This window comes from Oryctolagus cuniculus, chromosome X (genome assembly GCF_964237555.1).
Source record: "Oryctolagus cuniculus chromosome X, mOryCun1.1, whole genome shotgun sequence".
Taxonomy (NCBI): Eukaryota; Metazoa; Chordata; class Mammalia; order Lagomorpha; family Leporidae; genus Oryctolagus; species Oryctolagus cuniculus.
Genome location: NC_091453.1, coordinates 88,117,043 through 88,137,574, shown reverse-complemented (window position 1 = coordinate 88,137,574; position 20,532 = coordinate 88,117,043). Strand labels below are relative to the sequence as shown.

Below are 20,532 nucleotides of genomic sequence, written 5' to 3'. Positions count from 1 at the left end.
GCAGGCTGTGGTAAGCACAACACTATTTTTATCATTTATTTTCTTCCACATGAGAGAAAGCGATATGTGCTATGAGAAAGGTAGAAGTAGGGGAGCAGGCCTTTGTCCTAGAGTCTAAGATGGCTGCGTCCTTCATCAGAATGCTTGGATTTGATTCCTGGCTCAGACTCTTGGCCCCAGCTTCCTCCCAATGCAGATCCTGGGAGGCAGTGGCAATGGCTCCAGTAATTCGGTCGATGTGGGAGACCCGAATTGAATTCCAGCTCTTAGCCCTTAGCCCTGGCCATTGTGGGTGACTTGGCAGTGAACCAGTGGGTGGAAATGCCCTCTCTCCTCTCTCTCTGTCTCTCCTTCATAAAAGAAAAAGATAAAATAGTAGTAGAATGCAGGGCAGAGAAAAATAGTTTGACTTACAGAATCAGTTGATGTCTGTGATGTCACATGAGAATCTAAACAGGACTTCCCAAGCAGATGAAACTATTTAAGAAGAAGGTGGCAGTGAAGCATGGTTAGGCACAGGAGAAAAAAAAAAAACAGCAAAGTAAGTTTGGCTGGAACATGGGCTTGTCAAAGCCTTTTTCTCTGTGAATTCACAAGAACTAACCCTTGCCTTATGGAGGATTCAAATATATTTTGGGATCATGAGATTTAAGATATTAACCAATTCTTAAAAAAAGAAGCTGAAAGACAACTAACATACATGTTAAATTATAGCCAGGTGGTAAGACACATTTTTAGCAGATGATGTTTCCACTGAGAAAATGTATATTTAAAGAGAGTAAATTTCCTTCTTTGCCCTTACCCTTAAGAAAGTCAATACTGCTGACCTGCATTATGCCATGCACTCCCTGAAACTAGTTTTCTCAGAGCTGGAGATGAATTCACATAGAGCCATTCCCATGTCTCAGCACTGAGAGTGATCCATGTTGGCAACACAGCTTGTTAATATTTGGCAGGTATAGGCTCTTTCTATAGCTATAAAACAGAAAAATTAAGGAGGAGGACTATGTCCTACCCTGGGACCTTGATCTCATTAAAACAAGATTCAAATTAGTACTAATCTATATATACTCATTCCCTGATCTGCTCACACTCTTCAGTGCTAAGGTACTATGTGTAATATATACTTATCTGAGCAGATGAAGATGTTATATGCACTTTAAAAAAGGATTATTTATTTGAAAGGTAGATTTACAGAGAGAGAGGGAGAGGGGGAGGTAGAGAGAGGGAGAGGGAGAGGTAGAGAGAGCGAGAAGTCTTCCATCCTCTGGCTCACTCCCTAAATGGCATAATGGCTGGAGATGGTCCAGACTGAAGGCAGGAGCCAAGAGCTTCATCTGGGTCTCCCATGTGCGTGCAGGGGCCCAAGGACTTCGGCCATCCTCTGCTGTTTTCCCAGGCACATTAGCAGGGAGCTAGATCAGAAGTGGAGGAGTCGGGACTCAAACATGCACCCATATGAGATGTTGGCGTTGCAGGTGGCAGCTTAATCTGCTACACCACAATGTCGGCCCCCAACACCTTCTAGTTTTCAATTCTATTAGTATGATCCCTTCTCAGTGCCCTCCCTTGACTGCTCAGAAGGAAAGGTGTTTGACTATGCTTCATAATTACATTTTGCTCGCTCTCAAGCAAGGGATCTCTTTTTCTTAAACTTGGTCTGAAACTTTCTCCTGAACCTACTTTACATACTGTACATACATATAGAGAAGGCTTTCTGTACATGTTGGTGGTTGACTTACTGACTGAAACCCTCCTTGGGGTTAATTTATTCATTGGGAACCTTTTTGAATATATTGTTTTACCAAAACTAGAACATAAACTAAACATAAATTTGCAAAAATTGCATATATATATATATAAACTTTTACAGGGATTTTATTTCACAATAAACAGGGATATAATTTTGTTTTATTTTAATAATACAGTGGCTATGCCACCAACACAGTAGGCAGAATCACATTCTTTCCCATATTTATTTTCAAACTTTTTAAATTAATCTCTCTAATTTTTAAAAACTTACTTGAAAGGCAGAGAGACAGAGCCAGAGACTTCTATTTGCTGGTTCACACCCTAAAGTCTGGCAACAGCTAGGGCTGGACCATGCTGAAACCAGGCAGGTGGAACTGCATCCAGGTCTCCCACATGGCTGGCAAGGACCCAAGTACTTGAGTTATCCCTGCTGCCAACCAGGATGTACATTAGTAAAGCTGCATTGGAAGCAGAGAAACCATGACTCCAAAATGGGATGCAAGCATCTCAGAGGCTTAACATTTTTTGCATTAAATGCCTGTCCCTACGCTTACTTCTGCCTTCTGCCTCCTCATGGTTCAAGTTTCTCCATTTTCAAAACCACTTCTGTTGGGACTAGCATTGTGCTGCCTGCAGCACCTGCATCCCATATGAGTACCTGTTCAAGTCTTGGATGCCTCACTTCAGATCCAGCTTTCTGCTAATACACTTGGGGAACCCCAGAAGATGGCCTGAGTATTAAGGCCCCTGCCACTCACATGGGAGACCCAGATGGAGTTCCAGGCTCTGGACTTTGGTTTTTCCCTATCCTGGCCATTGCTGCCATTTGTGGAGTGACCCAGCAAATGGAAGATCTCACTGTTTCTCTAACTTTCTTTCAGGTAAATAAATTAAAAATAAATAAATAAAACCACGTTCCGGTAACCTTTAAAAAATAGCTCCTCTGTTTACTGTTTGTTCCACTTCCTCCCTTCCCTTCATAGTCTAGAGTCCTGGTAAAGAGGAGCTTCTCCCCACTGGTTCCACATCCTTGCTTCCCACCCACTCCCCAGTCCTTCATTTGGCTTCTATCCCTGCCATTTCCCTGTACCTGTGCGAATCACAGAGGCAACACTGGATCTAGTGGACACTTCAGCTTCTAACTCACAAGGCCCATCAGCCTTTGTGTTCTCCTTCTCTGTTCATTCTTTCCCTGTACTGACTACTCCTAAGTACCACCATTGTCTTTATGGCTCCCAGCTGGTATTCATTTTGCCCCTAGTATGCATGTAGCAATACCTGGAGGTATTTTTGGTTGTCACAATTGGAATAGGGTCAAGGGAGAAATCTATTATCCAACAATGCATAGGAACAGAGGCTGCGGCTTCTGCCAAACATTGTGCAATACACAGAATAACCCAGATATAGATAGATATATGATCTATATCTATATCTGTATCTGGTCCTAAATATCAAGAGGGCTACCATTGAGAAACCTTGGCCTAGAGGAATACAAATAAGTATAATGACAGTTCTGATGAGTACAAGGCCTTTAGTAACTAGGTAAGAATACAACCCCAAAACATGTCTGTCCCAAAGGAGATGATTGAAAGAAATATCCAGCTTTTGCAGATGTCCCAGGGATATGACAGTTTCTCAGTTTCTGGGCCCAAAGATACCAGATAATATTAAGGGCTGCTCCATGTGTGTCTCAGTCTGGTCGGGTGAATCTTCTCCCCATACACCCACCTGAGGGCTGAAACCCAAGTTCAGCCCCCCTGAATGTAGTCTGTGGTCATCAGAGGGCAGAGGCAGACCATCCTCCCACCTGCCCCCTTACTCCACCCACTGCCATCATCCCCAACCTGTCCCTCTCTCTGGAAGCTGATTTCCCACTGGGATATGCCACTGTTCTACTTCACGTTTCTGAAGTCAGTGAGAGCTTAGCAGCCAAATTCCCACCCACCAGCCCCATACATTTGTCATAGTGGTGGTTTGGGGCGAGAATCCCTCAGAATGGCACTGTGCATTGGTCAGTGGTGTAGATCAGCAAACCCCCCAGGCATAATCGGCTGCTGACTCGCCTCCTTAGCAGTGGCATGGTTCCCTGTTCCGATCTGACTGTCCGTGGCTTTGCCTGATGGGGACTTGGGAGGATTCTCCTGTCATGGGGCTGTACAGTCACAGCAGTCCTCGCCTGTAGTCGGTGCTGAAATCCTCTGTATGCAGCCCTGACAGAGTCCCTTAGGAGTGGCAGATCTCTGCTGTGTTGATTTGAGTAAAACTATAAACCCAGGGCTAACCCCACGCTGGTTTTGCTTCTTGTAATACAATTCCCTCAGAACATGAATGAGCTTCCCATTCAGTTCATACTTGGGGACTCTCGGGATCCAGGAAACCCCATAGCTTGCCACACACACCTGGATGCACCGCCCCAGCCAGGCGCAACATTTTCTTTAATGGTTATTTGCAGCTGCTCTCCTGGTGCCAGTTTCTGATTTGTAAATAATCTGGTTGCCCAGAACAGGAGCTCACTCAAGTTAGCATAAAGAGAAGTGAATCTGCAAAATGGATTTTTATGTAACACAATTGTAGAAAAGTGATTGCTTTCCCTGCCACTCTCCTCATCTCTGGGGTCACAGAATCAACTAATTCCTCTTGTGCCTGTCTGCTTTCTGGAACAGGGATCCTACAAAAGACACCTGCCTCTGTATAGTCCCCCATTCTGCAGCCTCACACCCAGCACCAGGCCTCAGCTGTGGCCTTGACAGCTGTGACCCTGCCCCCAACTCCAAGTGACCCACTGCCTCGTTGTCTAAAACCACCCTGGCTGTGAAAAACAGCTCTATGTCCAGATTTCCTAGCCTGAGCATGCTCTTTGGCTCAGATAGGTCAAATGTCCACTCCTGTTCCAACCAGGTAAGGCCTAGGCCTAGGTTGAGGGAGAGGGCGATATGTGATACACATGGCAGGCCAGGGCCACCAGACACTAGGGTACGGGGACAAACACACACTCACACACACACAGAAACTGCAACAGAGCTAACATTCCAGAACACAAAAGGGGGTCATTAAGACACGGCTCTTCCCCAGCTACCTATACTCCACCCACCTCCCTTCCATTCCTTCCCTGTCCCCTCTCCACCTCTCCCGGCTCCCTCTGAAAAATCGATCTCCCATTGGGGTATGCTGCTTCTTCCATTTCACATTTCTGAATTCAAGGGCTTTGGAGCCAGATTCCCCTCCCACAGCGGAAGCACATTTCCCTCCGTGAGAAGTTGACAGCGTTACACCAGGGGCAGTCCCAGTCCCCGGGCCTGCGGAACACTGGGGGTCTTCTCTGCTGCTGGGCTTCAGAGTCTTTCTCGTCTCTCTGAGGTTCTGGAGGGTCTACTCCCTGAGCCCCCGTGGCAGACCACAGGCCGATATCAGAGGCTGACCAGTGGGGGAACGTCTGAGGTGCAGCAGGTGCTGGGACCCTGGCTGTAGCTAGGGGTGGTGTGGATGGGGCTGGGAAGGGGGGCGCGTAGGGGTATGAGAACGAGGCAGGGAGCTGGACAGGAAGAAGTGCCTGTGAGGCTGTGGGCCCTGCATTTAGGGTCCCAGAGAAATAAAACATGGCTGTCTCCACTGACCTGAGGTCTCCCTCCCTCTGCTTGCCGGACTTGTCATGTTTCCACCCCACAGCTCCGAGAAGCCTCGGGAGGCCTCCACTTCGCTCCTGGATGGCCTCCAAGGGGACAATCTCTACTTCCCTCTTCTTTCGTCCTCTTCTGCTAGTGCCAGTGGCAGCTGCCGCCTCCTCCTGCCCACCCAATACTCCTGTTGCAGCCCGTCTGGCTGTGGCCAGGTCTGGTTCCTCTGTAGCTCACCTACAGGGTGCCTTCAGCTCCTGAGGAGAAATAGATGGAACAGAGATGGGTTCTGGGGGTCAGGCTCATGGTAGGGGTGGGGCTTCTGGCTAGAGGCAGGGTTCATGGTTGGAGCCAGGCTCCTGTCAGGAAATGGAGCTATCCTATGCTTGCATGGTCGGGTCTTCCTACACCTCTGCCAATTAGATGTAGGCCAGCCTCAGCTGGAATGCCACATCTTTGCATTCTATCTCCTGCTACATCTGTGTGCTCCTTAAGGTCTGAGGCCAAAGCCTGTGTAGCTGACTTATGCACTTTAGTGAAGTCATGCAGCCACTTCACCCTGCATGCATGCATGTAACTTCCCCTGCAAAGCACATGCCCAGGGCCAGGATGCCCCAGGCACAGGCCTGCTTGGCCTCCCTGGGTACCATATTATCCTCCAGGATGACCTTGAGCTTGTCTTCCACCTGTTTCCAAGACAGGGGAAAATTCTCATGATAGATCTCAGGGCCTTCCAAGTGCATGGCCATTTTCTGATTGATGATGTCTACCACCTGAGTGGTACACACAGGGGTCTTCTAGTTTCAAGGCCATGATGGTGGAGGACCTTACTTGGTTCAGTGGCTCTGCAGATTGGGATTAACCAGTTGTCTCCTTCCCTCTCCCTTAACCCCCCCACCCAGTCTCCCCCCACTGCCTTTCCTTCCCCTAACTCCTTCATCTGCTAGCCCCCTTTCTCTCTTCTTCCTTTCCTCCTTTCCCATCCCTCAATGTGATAACCCTCTAATCAGTTTATCCCGCTCTACGACCATTCCACCAAACCTCACCTTTCCTACCAGGTACCTGAGGAGCTGCAGGTTGACCAAGCATTTACCAAGCCCAAAAACTGAGGTCTTTCTCCTAAGTGCTGTGAACTGGACAGGGGTACAGGGAATAGGGAGCCTCAGGATTAACTTTCAGGACTTTTATTCTCGAACTGTTCCAACTGCCATAGAAGGTTTAGAAGGGTGTGCATGAGGAAGTCCCCTCCCGTCCCTGGGGACAAGGGCACCTGCTACAAGGCTGATAGAAGTTGAATGCAGAAATAAACAAGCGTGGTCAGAAAAGACTTAGAACCAAGAAAACAAAACACTTGCAATCAAATTATAAATGTTTCACCCCCCCTTACTCCTTACCATGAGTTTGTCCCATACCAGGGGCTGATGGGTCCCCTAACTGGAAGTGGAATGTTCTAGAACAGGAAATAGTCCCCAATCCCCAGAATCCTGTAATGCCCCCTCCTTCATAGTTTCTGTTCCACCTTCTCAAATTCTGTTATAAAGTTTGGTGGACCTTTTATATAAATGGCAGCATCACAGCTATTTGAAACTTCCTGCAAAGGTTTTCTGTCTCAACTACTTGTAGCTCAAAAATAGCCATAACCAGAAATCATATCTGAAGGCTATATTCCAATAAAACTTTATTTACAGAACAGTGTGATTTGTCCTACAGTTTGCCAACTCCTGATCTGGATTCCTAGCTCCCAAAGGTACTCCAAATCAAAATGTTCTTAAAATAACCAACACTCTTTCCTGTTAAAAACTTTAGACAAATAGTTTCTTTGAACAAAAACTTATCCAAGATTCAGACTGTACTGAGAACCAAAAGAGATTCAGAGCTCCACTCAGCAGCATGAGCTGTGAGCTTTTATGGACCATACATGGAAGTAAAGTAGAGGTATGATCGTATTGCCTACACTTTGACATTCGCCTTATTTGTGGATGTTATGATCATTTGGTTGCCTGTGATTGGCTGGAATGCAGCTGATTGTGACTGGCTGAAACTTGGCTGGCTGTTATAATTCTAAGTTAAGTTTCAGTTTCTTTATGTTTATAGTAAATTAGGTTGCAATTTGTTAGGTAGGAATTCAAAGTATGGTGACAGCCTCAGGCCAAAGTCTTTCTGCTTATTTATCTTAATGCCACCAAGAAATGATTCCCCTCATATATTATTGTGTTACTCAAGGCAGAAGCCTAAAAATCATCAACACCTACCTCTCTTTAATAACAAATCAGTCACCATGTCTTGTTGCTACTACCTCAGAAATTTCCTGGGCATCCATCTATTGCCACATAGGGAATGATCATGTTGCTTTCTAAATTATCCTTCTGTGTTTAATAGTTTCCTAATATATAATTGCTTTTTTAAAAATTTATTTGACAGGTAGAGTTATAGACAGTGAGAGAGAGAGACAGAGAGAAAGGTCTTCCTTCCTTTGGTTCACTCCCCAAATGGCTGCTACAGCCGGCGCTGCACCGATCCGAAGCCAGGAGCCAGGTGCTTCTTCCTGGTCTCCCAAGCCAGTGCAGGGGCCCAAGCACTTGCGCCATCCTCCGCTGTCCTCCTGGGCCACAGCAGAGAGCTGGACTGGAAGAGGAGCAGACGGGACTAGAACCGGGCGCCCATATGGGATGCCGGCACTGCAGGCAGAGGATTAACCAAGTGAGCCACAATGCCGGCCCCATCTAATTGCTTTTTAATCTTTCCTGTGATCATGCTACTTTAAGCATAAAAATATTTGATGGCTCCATAAGACATACTCAGTGTCCTGACATTAGAATTTTGCTCCATCCTACCTTTCTGATTTAACTCTCTCCATTCTCTTTTCTCATCATTTGTGCACTCAAGAGACTAAATCATGTAGATGTAGACTCATTTTGGAATTTAAGTTTTTATTCCAATTGAGAAATTGCGACATTCATTCTTTATATTTTGTCATTGGGTTCTGTTCCATGAACTACGTTGAAAAATACAGTATTTTTTCCTAAGGGTCTAGTGTCAGTATAAGAGAAAAAATAATAATAAATAAACTTTAAAACATTATATAAGAAAGGGCTGGCGCTGTGGTGCAGCTGGTTGAACAGCTGTCTGCAGCACCAGTGTCGCATATGAGTGCCTGTTCAAGACCCTGCAGCTCTACTTCTGATCCAGCTCCCTACTAATCTGCCTGGGAAAGCAGCAGAGGTTGACCCAAGTGCTTGGGCCCCTGTACCCACATGGGAGACCTAGGTGAAGCTCCTGGCTCCTGACTTCGTTTTGGCCCAGCCCTGGTCGTGTGACCATTTAGGGAGTGAACCAGCAGATGGAAGATCTCTCTCCTCTCTTTCTGTGTTTCTCCCTCTCTCACTGTAACTGAATTTTTTAAAAAAATATAACTTAAGAAGGTGGTTAAATCTCAGAGTTATTAAACTTACCACTATTTTAGCTCTCTTTAAATGCTTTCCTGTTTTATTTTTCATTCCATCTCAACTTTTATATTTTATTTATCAGCTTTCAGCGAAGAGAGTTCATATTTTGGCTTGTTCTGAAGGCTTTCTGCAGAAAGAGCATTGAAGAGATGAGGTAGAAAATGGAAGAGGGAGGATATAGGACAGATTAGAGTCATGGAGACCCATTAGGGAGATGTCACAGTAATTCAAGAAATAAACTAAGAAAGTTGAAAGTAGAGATATATGGAAGAATGTAGAAAGTCTTTTTGTAGGTAGAATTCATAGGGATGCCAGGGGCAGGAGTGAGGGAATGTCTAGGATAATTTTCAAGTCTCTCTTATGGGAGACTAAATAGATAATAGTACTGTAGACTAACAAGGGGAATGAAGAAACTGTTTGGGATGAGTTCACCTTGACATGTACTGATACTGAGACATCTGTTGGGTATCCTGATGGAGATACCCAGTATCTAGATGTTGGTATAGGAATCTAGAACCTAGGAGACATTCTATTGAGAGATGACCATATAATTAATAGTTGATATAATTCAGGTAGATAATATAGAGCAAGAAAAGTAGACGTCTGAAGACAGAGCCCTGACCTATGCATATAAATTGCTTTCTGCTACTGCCTACTCTTGTTGGTTTTATGGCTGTTAACCTTATTCCTTTGCTTTATTTTTGTTCTAATACCAGAATATCTTGTATCATATATTTTTACTCCTTCAGTGACACTTTAAACATGTACTTTGACTTGTGATCTATTGTCTGCTTATATTATCATTCTTCCATTTATGTTTATAAGACTTTTAGAAAATTTTTGGCTTAAAGATTAGAGGGGGAAGAAACTGAAGACAAATCTGTTAGAAAGTTACTTCAGTAGAACAGGTGGAACATGATTAGGGCTTGAACTGTGGCAGGACATAGAGGAGCTGTCTGATGAGGAGTTTTTAAAGATTTATTTAGAGAGAGGGAGGGAAAGACAGAGAGGTTGATATTCCATCTGCTGATTAACTCCCCACATTGCTGCAATGGCCAGGGCTGGGGCAGGCGGAAGCCAGGAGCCTGGAACTCCATTGGGGTCTCCCACATGGGTTGCAGGGGCCCCAAGGACTTGGACCATCCTTACTGCCCTCCCTGGAGTAATAGCAGGGAGATGGTTTAGAAATGGAGCATCTGGGACTTGAATTAGTGCTCTGATATGGCATGCTAGCATCACAAGCAGCTTCTTCTGTACCACAACATAGGTCCCAGGTGAGGAAAGATTTTGGAAACATAATTAGCATGACTTATTAACTAATTATACATGTGGAATAAGTATGGAGAGGTAGAAAAAAGGGTGATTTGGAAGCATCTGTTTTGAGAAACTAGGTGGATAGACATTACAAGAGAAACCATGAAATATGTTACAAGAGGAAAAGTAGACTGTAGGGGAAAGATAACAAGTTCAGTTTTGGATTGATAAATGCTTTCATCATGGTTATATTAAATCATAGTTAGATGGCTGTCCTGGACTGGAACTTAGGAGAGAAGTCAGAACTGCAGATATGTATTATAGATTTGAATGTTTTCAGTACTAAGTATGTGCTTGGGAACTTGTGCTTGAATAAAGTTGCTGGAGATGAAGATTAGGAGAGAAAAGGGAACAAAAAGTAGAGAAAGGAATCTCGAGGCCTCGGGCAGGTGATTGTTATTTTAGGGATAGACTGAGGAAGATGAATAAACAATAGGAATGCTCAGAGAAGTAGTCAGAAGGAAATATATTTTTAAATTTATATATATATATATATATATAAGAGAGAGAGAGAGAGAGAGAGACAGAGAGAGAGAGAAACACAAACTGCCATTTGCTGATTCAGTTCCCAAATGTCCGCAGCAGCTAAGAAAGGATTAGGCTGAATCCGAGAGAAGGAAACTCAATTCAGGTCTCCCATGTGAGTAGCAAGAATTCAATTACTTGAGCTATCACCACTGCTTTCCAGGGCCTGTATTAGGAGGAAGCTGGAGTCAGGGGCTGAGGCCCGGCATTAAACTCAGGTACTCCAAGATAAGACACAGGCATTTTAGCAGTTGTCTTAACCAGAGTCTTAAATTATAGGGAAAATGTCTACAGAAGAGGGAGAGATTTTAGAAGTAAGGAGGGGATTAGAAAGTAGAAGGAAGTGGTTATTAGTTTCTTATAATGTATCGAGGTTAGGTAGGATAAGGATGAAAAATTAAATAATAAGATATCCTTAATGAAACTAGTGATAGTCAATAGACTGTTGGAGCAGAAGCAACATAATAGTGGGACACAGATTATAGTTAAATGGGTAAGTAGAAATTTTGAACATTGACAAGTCTTTCAAGATCTCTGATAGTGACAGCTATGGTGTATAGACGGGGATCAGAGAATAAATCGTGGAGACATAAGTTATGATAATTTAGTTGCTGTGACACTTAAGTTATACATTTTTCAACATGAAGACAGGGAGGATAATCTGGTATCTACTGTATACCAAGAAAGGAAATCACATGTAAAGAAAACTGTTTTTCAAATACTGTTTTTTGAAGTTTGCAATGTAACCTGGGCAATAGGGCAAAACCTTTGTGAATTCTATGTGAATAATTAGGAAACAGTATATTTACAGATACCAAAAAAACCACAGTGTGATTTAAATGAGAAGCAATGAGGAGGAGAGGAATAGTTATTAGAGCCAGTGAAATTGGTTGGAGAAGGATTTCTGAAGATGAGCTATGTTATTTTTCAATGTTAATAGAAATATCAGGGTTTTCCATAGATTCATGTGAAGTTTTTGATTATGTTATTATGTGTCTCAGCATTTTAAAAACTTTGTCTTCAATCAAACAAAAGAATCAGGAATCACTCATCCTATGGTGAGGATGATGGTAGCACAGGGAATCTTTTTAATTTATCTCCATTATTTCCTTACCTTTACTCACATCCTCAGTCAACCATTGGCAGTCAAATTTTGACCAAGCTGCCTGTACACTTAGGCTGAAGATTTCAATTGCTTTCCTAGGGAAATAGGGACATGAACTCACCACTAGATAGATCTTCAATTCTCTGTTTTATGTGAATGGATTGTCAAATACTCATGTAACATATTTTTCATCATTAGATATCAGACTTTAATGCTCAACCACCAAATAAATTATAGCTTATTTTGAATTCAGAGTGAAGGATAGATATGAGCTGGATTGAAAATATTCATGGAAAATGGAATTAAAATACCATGTGCATTTTCCATTAACTTTTTGAAGACCCCTCATATTTTGCTGACAAAATTTCACCTTGAGCTAGTAGTTTACTATGTTCTGGTCCATTGGCTACATTTAAAAGTGCAAAAAGAAAACACCAAGCATCTTCGTTTGTTTTATGATTTGGCTTGGTAGTCATGAGAAAATTTAATAGTAGTGATGATGCTGAAGGAGATTCCTTTTATTGAACATTTAGTATACACCAGGCATGTAGTTATTAATTTAAATGAACTATCTCATCATTCAGATATAATTTTCTACAAATCTTCCACATTTTTGCATATTTTGTGAGGAGACTACCCCTTGTGCTGGATTATCTTTTCAAAGGTATATGTATAAAGAACTGTTTTTTAAGACAGAAATAGCATCTTCCTCCAGAAAAAAAAGACAGATTTGCTTATAATCTTAGAAAATAGAAATATTATCTCTTTCTGGAGCAAAGGTCCTACATGCTCATGGCCAGTTATAAAAGATTTGTGTTTCCTAAGGAGATTGGAGTTTCTCTGAAATACAACCCACTGCTTCTGCAGGTGTCAACCAATGCTCATTGTATAGTCCTATGAAATTGGGGTTAGGTAAGCAATACAGATGTACTATGGCTCCTGCAATTGTTGTGAACAAATCATTAGATACTTTTGGGATTTGCAAGGAAAATATTTTGAAGTGAATATAGATAAAACTATCAAATGAATCATTTAGAAAAGATTCAACTGCATCCTGAAGCATTTTATCTATGGTTTCTGTTATGAGATATGAAACAGTTCCCTGATTCATTTGGATTCTTTTTACTATCTTAACTATGACACAAAACTTTAGATTTTGTAGTATAAGTATGCTTCTATAAATGGGAGTTAAAAAGGGATATTTGGATTTTTCATACTTGTTTTAAATCCCAAGTCTTCCTTTCCCTACAGAGAACCTAAGCTTGGTCAATATGTTCCCTTAGAATTACTTCTGGAATAGAAAAGTATAATTATAATCTACACTAGCTTACATTAAACATTTGTAATAGAAAGTGAGGTTTATTAACAAAATTGCAAGCAGTTCTATGCTATGCACATTACATTATTTTTTAGTTGTTATATTTGCCCATCAGGTTTTCTATTAACTTCTATTAGCATGGAAAACTACAAGTTTTTTTTAGCTGTTAAGCAATTTAAGCCTCAAGTTCTAAGAGAATCCAGGGGCTAATAGCAAGAAAACTTAGTTATAAATCACCAAATATATATCAACTTGACTAAGTTATTTGTCCTCTTTGTATTTATGCTTTACTCATGTTAGATGATATCCATATTGCTAGGCTGTTGGTAGAATTAAAGAATATAATAGATAGGGAAGCACAGTCAACCCTCCATATCCATGGGTTCTACATCCATGGATCAACCAGCCCTGCAGATACAAACAAATACTCAGAAATAAAGTAATTGCATCTGTACTGAACATATATAGAATTTTTTTCCTTGGGATTATTTCCTATGAAAATACACAACTGCTTATCTAGTACTTCTATTGTATTAGACGTTATAAGTAATCTAGTGATTATTTAAAGTATATGAGATAATATGGGTAGGTTATATACAAACACTATGCCATTAATAAAAAGAACTATTATTTGAGAGGCAGATAGAAAGGTCCCCCATGTTCTGGTTCATTTCCCAAATGCCTGCAATTGCCCAGGGGACTAAAGCTTGAAGCTCAATCTAGATCTCCCACATGGGTGACAGGAGCTTAATCACTTGAGCCATCGCCTGCTACTTCCCTGGGTCTGCATTAGCAGGAAGCTCAAGTCAAGAGCTGCATATCAAATCCAGGTTACTATAAGGTGGGATGCAGAGTTAGCCAGTGTCTTAACCGCAATGTTAAATGCCTAATATTATGCCATTTTTTTGACAGGCAGAGTTAGACAGTGAGAGAGAGAGAGAAAGATCTTCCTTTCCATTGGTTCACCCCCCAAATGGCCGCTACGGCTGGCGCCGCGCCGATCCGAAGCCAGGAGCCAGGTGCTTCTTCCTGGTCTCCCATGCAGGTGCAGGGGTCCAAGGACTTGGGCCATCCTCTACTGCCTTCCCAGGTCACAGCAGAGAGCTGGACAGGAAGAGGAACAACCAGGACAGAATCCAGCGCCCCAACCGGGACTAGAACCTGGGGTGCCAGCACTGCAGTCGGAGGATTAGCCAAGTGAGCCACGGTGCCAGCCATATTATGCCATTCTATATAAGGGACTTCAACATTGGAATATTTTGGTCTCTACTAGCAGGGGTATGTGGGGTGGGGGGATCCTGGAAACCAATTCCACACATATATCAAGAGGTACTTGAAAAAGAGTACAAATGTGTGTAATTCTAGGTCTTTGCTAGAATATCACTGCACACTGCAAAGGCCTTTTGCTTACGTTAAGCCTGGATGTGTTACTTGTCATCCTCAGGATGTGAAGGAGGGCAGGGAAAGAAAAAAATGCAATACCAGTCTTGCAACACCACTTGTCAGTCTGCCTCCTCAACTTTGCACAACTCTAATTGTACCTAATGAAAGAAAAGTAACATTTTTTAGGTCCCAGTTGCAGGATGTGTTTTAAATAGCACTGGCCTGAGGCATTTTTCAAAATAAAATCTAAATAATGCAAGATTGTTAAGTAGGAACTGTGCCAGTGCTAGATTACATGGTTAATAAAAATCAACCTGAATCTCAGACTGTTAGGCAGCCTTGATCACACCTCTCCCAGGTCAGCCATGGTGACAGCAGGACTCAAACCAGGCCTTGTCTTTGAGTCCAGGGACACTGGTCATCATAAACAACTTCATTCTGAGGCTTGTTCATGGGTTAACAAGCAATTTGTCAGCAGCCACTCCCATGGCAGCTATACCAGAGAGTGAATACTTGCCAAAGGTTGTTCATGGTTAAGTGTTGGGAGGACCTAGACACTTCCTCCTTCAGCATGTCATCCATCCCCAGGGTAGGTCCACTAACCTTATTGATACCCCAACTCAATGTCAGTGCTTTTGACAGCACATGCTTCATTTATGCTTTGGAGATCTTGGGGAGTCTTGTGCCTCAAAACCTTCCCTAGAGGTCCAGGCTTTGTTATGGAAAAGCTTCCAGAATGTTTAGTGGAAGTCTTATTAACCCTTTGACCTTCAGGATTCTGGGCTTTGCATTGTAACTCATACTCATCATACTTGGAAGTTTCTAACTGCCCTAAATGCTTTCTTTTTATTAACTTCTTATTGTATATAAGTCCGTGTATACTTTTGACCACTTCAGACCTAAATGGCTCTCCAGTCCTAGATCTCTTGCCAAACCAACCTTTTCTAGACTTTTTCCTGTCAAGTAGCACTCTTAACCCAGTGATTTGTCATAATTCATTGCTGCCTATCTGTTGCTTTTATTATGTTGGTGATTGTTCATGATTATTATGTTAAAAATAAAATACAATTGTTTCTTACCATACATATAAGAATCCTAGCAGAACCAACAATTCTAATTGTACCTAAAACTTATTGAATACTTACTATGTGTCAGTGTTTATGTATATTATTTAACTCTTTAAATGGCCTGAAGAAGTCACATATCATAATAATTCAACCTAAAAATGTAAACAATGAAAGTAACTTCTTGCCCCCACCTCGAATAGGGCCACCACAAAGAAACTGTTGTCCTCATTGTTGAGATGAAAAAACTGAGACTTGGAGAGGTTAAAGAACTTGAACTAGTGAATCTTATTTCAAAGCTAGTGTTTTGTTAAGAAACTATTATACTAGATTAATCCTTTACCTTAGTTTATCCTATTTTCTGCTCAGGGCTCAATTCATTTTAGGTAGTAAGCATCTTTTAGGGCATTGGACATTCTACCTGCCCATTCTATTATTGAGACCTCTGGTCAACACTTCTTTCTGTGGGGTGTTAACATATTAATGTGAAGATATATACAAAGTAAGGCTCTTTCACCTGTGTGGCCAAACACCATGGAGGAGGTATAATCAAAGCCTGTAACATGATGGACCATTTGGAACACTTTGAATATTCAGCAGAGGTGATTCTCTTCCTTCTGTGCTAGATATGTTTTAGAAACTAAAACCATGTATCTTCCCCCATTCACTGACGCTGACCTAGTCCTTCTTATCTCCCAGATGTAGCCACTGCATTACTTTATTTGCCAATATTGTGATGTTTTGAAATAGGCTAATCCTTCCTTCAGTGATGGGCCAAGAATATCTGCAAATTATACGAGTCACTCTTATATAAGGAATGTGATTTGAGACAACCTGAATCTGAAGAAAATTGTATGGTTTGCACCACATGAGTTTGACACAAAAGTAGAGCAGAGATGACACATCTCTTGAATATGTACCTTTTGATGCCACTCATGTAAATGACATTTACTGAGAACCTGCTATCTATTCGGAGATATAGTGACGACAAGAGCAACAGATGCCTTGACCTCATTAGCTTACACTTACTAAATTAACAAACATAAGAAGATCAGAGGGCGAATCAAGGGCAAAAACCAATGGTTTGAATATTATATTCAAAGAACAGAGAAAATGCCAATATGGCATGAAGGAGAATATGCCAATATGCATGAAGGAGAGAATGTTATGGGCCACATCATGTATGGCCTTGGAGGAAGCAAGGATACTTGGAAATGTTTAACACTAAAGCATTGAAAATGTGGCCAAAAAGAACTAAATTGATTAAGCCAGTCTTTGTTCCCTGAGACAAGAACAACTTCTTTTCCTCCTCCTTCTTCTTCCTATGGCTTTAGCTTCATGGAATTTAAAGAGGCTGTCCAACATTTGCAAAGAGTATGAAAATGTCTCATTTTATACCTAGTGGAAATATTTTATGCCCTTTGGCTTCTAGACACACCCACATGGAGGAAAAGAGAACAATAAGATCCCATATCTACATAGTGTAATGAGGTTGAATCTGAACATCGGATTTGGAGTGTTTTGATAGTATTATTCTCATATGATAGAGGCCTAGGCAGATTCAAGCGTGCTGACCAGTAATTAACTTTATTAGAAACCTAAATAGGAACCATTTTTACTTAGTTTGTAGACTCAGTGGGCTTAGCCATTTGTACTCCTCTATTTTGTATTATGTCTGGGATATTGTGAAATATTTATGAGTGAGTATTAAAGGATATGAATAGTACTGATAATCTGAGACCATCTTAAAATTATTGGTTGGCATCCTGATTCAATCTTTGAGGATTGTTATTACTTGGGTATAAAAGCACTTGGTTTTGGATAGTTGCCCCTTGTAACACAGCACGTATCCCCCTTTTTAAGATTCCATGTATTTATTTGAGAGGTGGAGTTACAGACAGAGAGAGGGAGAGACAGAGAAAAAGATCTTCCATCGCTGGTTCACTCCCAAATGGCTGCAATGGCTAAAGTTGGGCCAATCTGAAGCCAGGAGCCAGGAGCCAGGAGCCAGGAGCCAGGAGCCAGGAGCCAAGAGCCAAGAGCTTCTTCTCGGTCTCCCACACTGGTTCAGGGGCTCAGGCACTTGGGCCATCTTCCATTGCTTTCCCAGGCCATAAGCAGAGAGCTGGATTGGAAATGTAGCAGCCAGGACTTGAGCCTGCACCCATATGGGCTGCCAGCGCCATAGGCAAAGGCTTAACCTTCTACGCCACAGTGCCAGCCCCAGCAAGTATCCCTTAATGTTGAGAAAAGGAAATGGTCCTGAAGTACCTTCCATAAAGTAAGATTAAATACTCCCACCTAGATTTTCAGTTGACCTTCGTAGTCTTATCAAGCTGCTTAACTTTTTTCTTCATTCTTTACACTTTTCTTTTGTGTGGTTTGACATCTGGAGCCCAGGTAAAGTAAGATGGGAAAAACTTATGAAGTATACATAGGGAAATAAAGGCAGAAATTTTAAAAAGTGTGTATTTAATAAAATTCATCAAATATATTTATTGAGATCATATTACTGAGCTAGCACTGACCAAGATACAAGAAGGCAGAATTTTTATTCCATAAATACCATTATGTAATGAGTTAGTCAATTAATGCCCAATTTCTAAAGTACCTTTATGACAAAAATTCCTTATTGAAATTCATAATTTATAATGCTAATGGATAAACTCGGTTCTAACAGACTACACTTTCTTGGATTTGTTCTTCATTGGAATCCCAATTTTTTTAAAGATTTATTTATTTGAAAGGCAGAGGCAGAGGGAGAGAGAGAAAGAGAGGGAGAGATGTTTTGCATCTGCTGGTTCACTTCCCAGATGGCCACAATGGCCGGAGCTGCACTGATCCAAAGCCAGGAGCCTGGAGTTTATTCTGGGGCTCCCATGTGGGTGCAGGAGCCCAAGGACTTGGGCCATCTTCCACTGCTTTCCCAGGCCATAGCAAAGAGCTGGATCAGAAGTGGAGCAGTCAAGATTCGAACCGCTATCCATATGGGATGCCAGCACTGCAGGCGGCAGCTTTACCTGCTGTGCCACAGCACCGGCCCCAGAGCCCAAAATTTGACCCTGGCACATCTTAATAAAAGCTATGAAGGTTAATAGATAACCATTGTATAATTATCGGTTTTTCAGTATATATCCTGTTGGTTTATAAACCAATGGTAAGGGGAAGGTATTTAAACTAACATTTAAAGTGCTAGTTGGGTTGCCTTCATCCTACATCAGTGAATTATCTTGATTCAAGTCCCTGCTTCACTCCTGATTTCAGCTTCCTGCTAATGCACACCCTGGGAGGCAGCAGATAATGGCTTAAGTATTTGGGTCCCTCTTACCCATGTAGAGACCTGGATTGAATTCCTAGCTCCTGGGTTCAGCCTTGTCTACACTTGACCATTATAGGTATTTAGGGAATGATCCAGCAGATCTGAGATCTCTCTCTTTATATCCCCCTTTCTCTCTGTTTCTTTGCCTTTAAAATAGATAAAATAAAGGATACTAAATAAACAAATGATCAAATTCAACATCCTCTGGAATAATTGTTAAAGAACTAGCTAAGGGGTCAGAATTTGTGGCAATGGTTATGTTACTGCTTGGGATGTCCACATCCCATATTGGAGTGCCTGGATCAAGTCCCAGATACTCCATTTCCAATCCAACTTCCTACTACTGTGTACCCTGGGGGAAAGCAGGTGATGATTCAACTATCTGAGTCCCTGCCACTTACTTGGGAGATCCAGATGGAATTCTGGGATATTGGTTTTAGCCTGGTTCAGCTCTGGCTGTTGTAGGCATTTAGAGAGTAAATCAGCAGATGGAAGATATTCTCTCTCTCTCTCTCTCTCTCTCTCTCTCTCCCCCTCCCTCCCTCCCTCCATCTTTCAAATAAATTGAAAATAATTAAATAAATTTGTAAGAATTAAAATAAAGAACTGGCCATAGGGACAGTGTAGAAATGACTACTGTCCTAGTTATAAAGACAATTTCCTCACAGATTTTCACTATCAGATTTTAAATGTAGCAATATCTACGACTGGAAAAGAAGTCTGACTGTCTTACAGTCTGGAAGATGAATACTGATTCTCTATGGAGCTATGCAGCTACAATATAGCCAGGGATGTCCGCATTAGAATTTTATTTTATAACTTCTTGCCAGTTGAAGTAGAAAACTGCTCTGTGTCGTTTTGATGTTGTTTCAGATTTCTAGGCAAGACCCTAAATGTAAAAGTCAATACTCTTGAAATATATAGAGTACAAACAAAGTTGTAAACACCCAATAAAGCCATTTTGTTATGTCTCTGTTCTTACAGAAACTCAACATATTGCATGAAGGTGTCAATGTCCTTGACTGTTGCAGAGAATGAATCAGGCCTGTGCTACAACAGCAGGATCCGCTATTTAGAAAAATCCGAAGTCACTAAAAGAAAGGAGATCTCCTGCCCAGACATGGATGACTTTAAAAAGTCTGATCAGGAGCCTGATGTTGTGTGGTACAAGGTAACTCAGCGTGGTGTCAAATGCATTTTTTACCTTGGTCAATAGCAAGCTTGGGGATAAGGAAAAGGAGAGGTTTTATTACTATTTTTTGCTATTAGATATTTCACTGAGAAGAATCCATACATTTACAACTAAATAACTCAGAGCTATGACTCCTATATACCACTGGTTTTCATGCATTTTCATCCACAGATGTCAGGATCAACTCTACCTTCTCCAGCTGCTAAAAATAAACAAAATTTCCCCCACCCCAAATTGTAACATCAAAGGGAAAGAAGGGTAAAGATACAAATGATACATGAAAGAAATTATTTGGGAAAGCATATGAATTTTATTTCCTGTTAGGAACAGCAAAGTCTCAGCCTTATAAGTAGTATTACTTACAAAGAACAACAACTGTTATCATGATCTATGTGAGAACTACTTCACTAAATGCAAATAGGAATGGGCAATCAAGGGTTGAACAGAAGATAGTTGAATGAAGACATTGTTTACAGAGGCATTGGCATGACTGAGGATTG

At 41.7% G+C, this 20,532-nt stretch overlaps 1 protein-coding gene across 1 annotated transcript in view; it reads left to right on the top strand.

Moving 5' to 3' along the window:
- The window catches only part of IL1RAPL2 (interleukin 1 receptor accessory protein like 2), a 1,316,228-nt gene that overhangs the window by 664,535 nt on the left and 631,161 nt on the right, over positions 1-20,532 (top strand). The window contains exon 4 of the mRNA XM_008272830.4: positions 19,825-20,011. Coding sequence (XP_008271052.1) covers positions 19,825-20,011 — 187 coding nt within the window. The remainder of the gene's footprint in view (positions 1-19,824; positions 20,012-20,532) is intronic.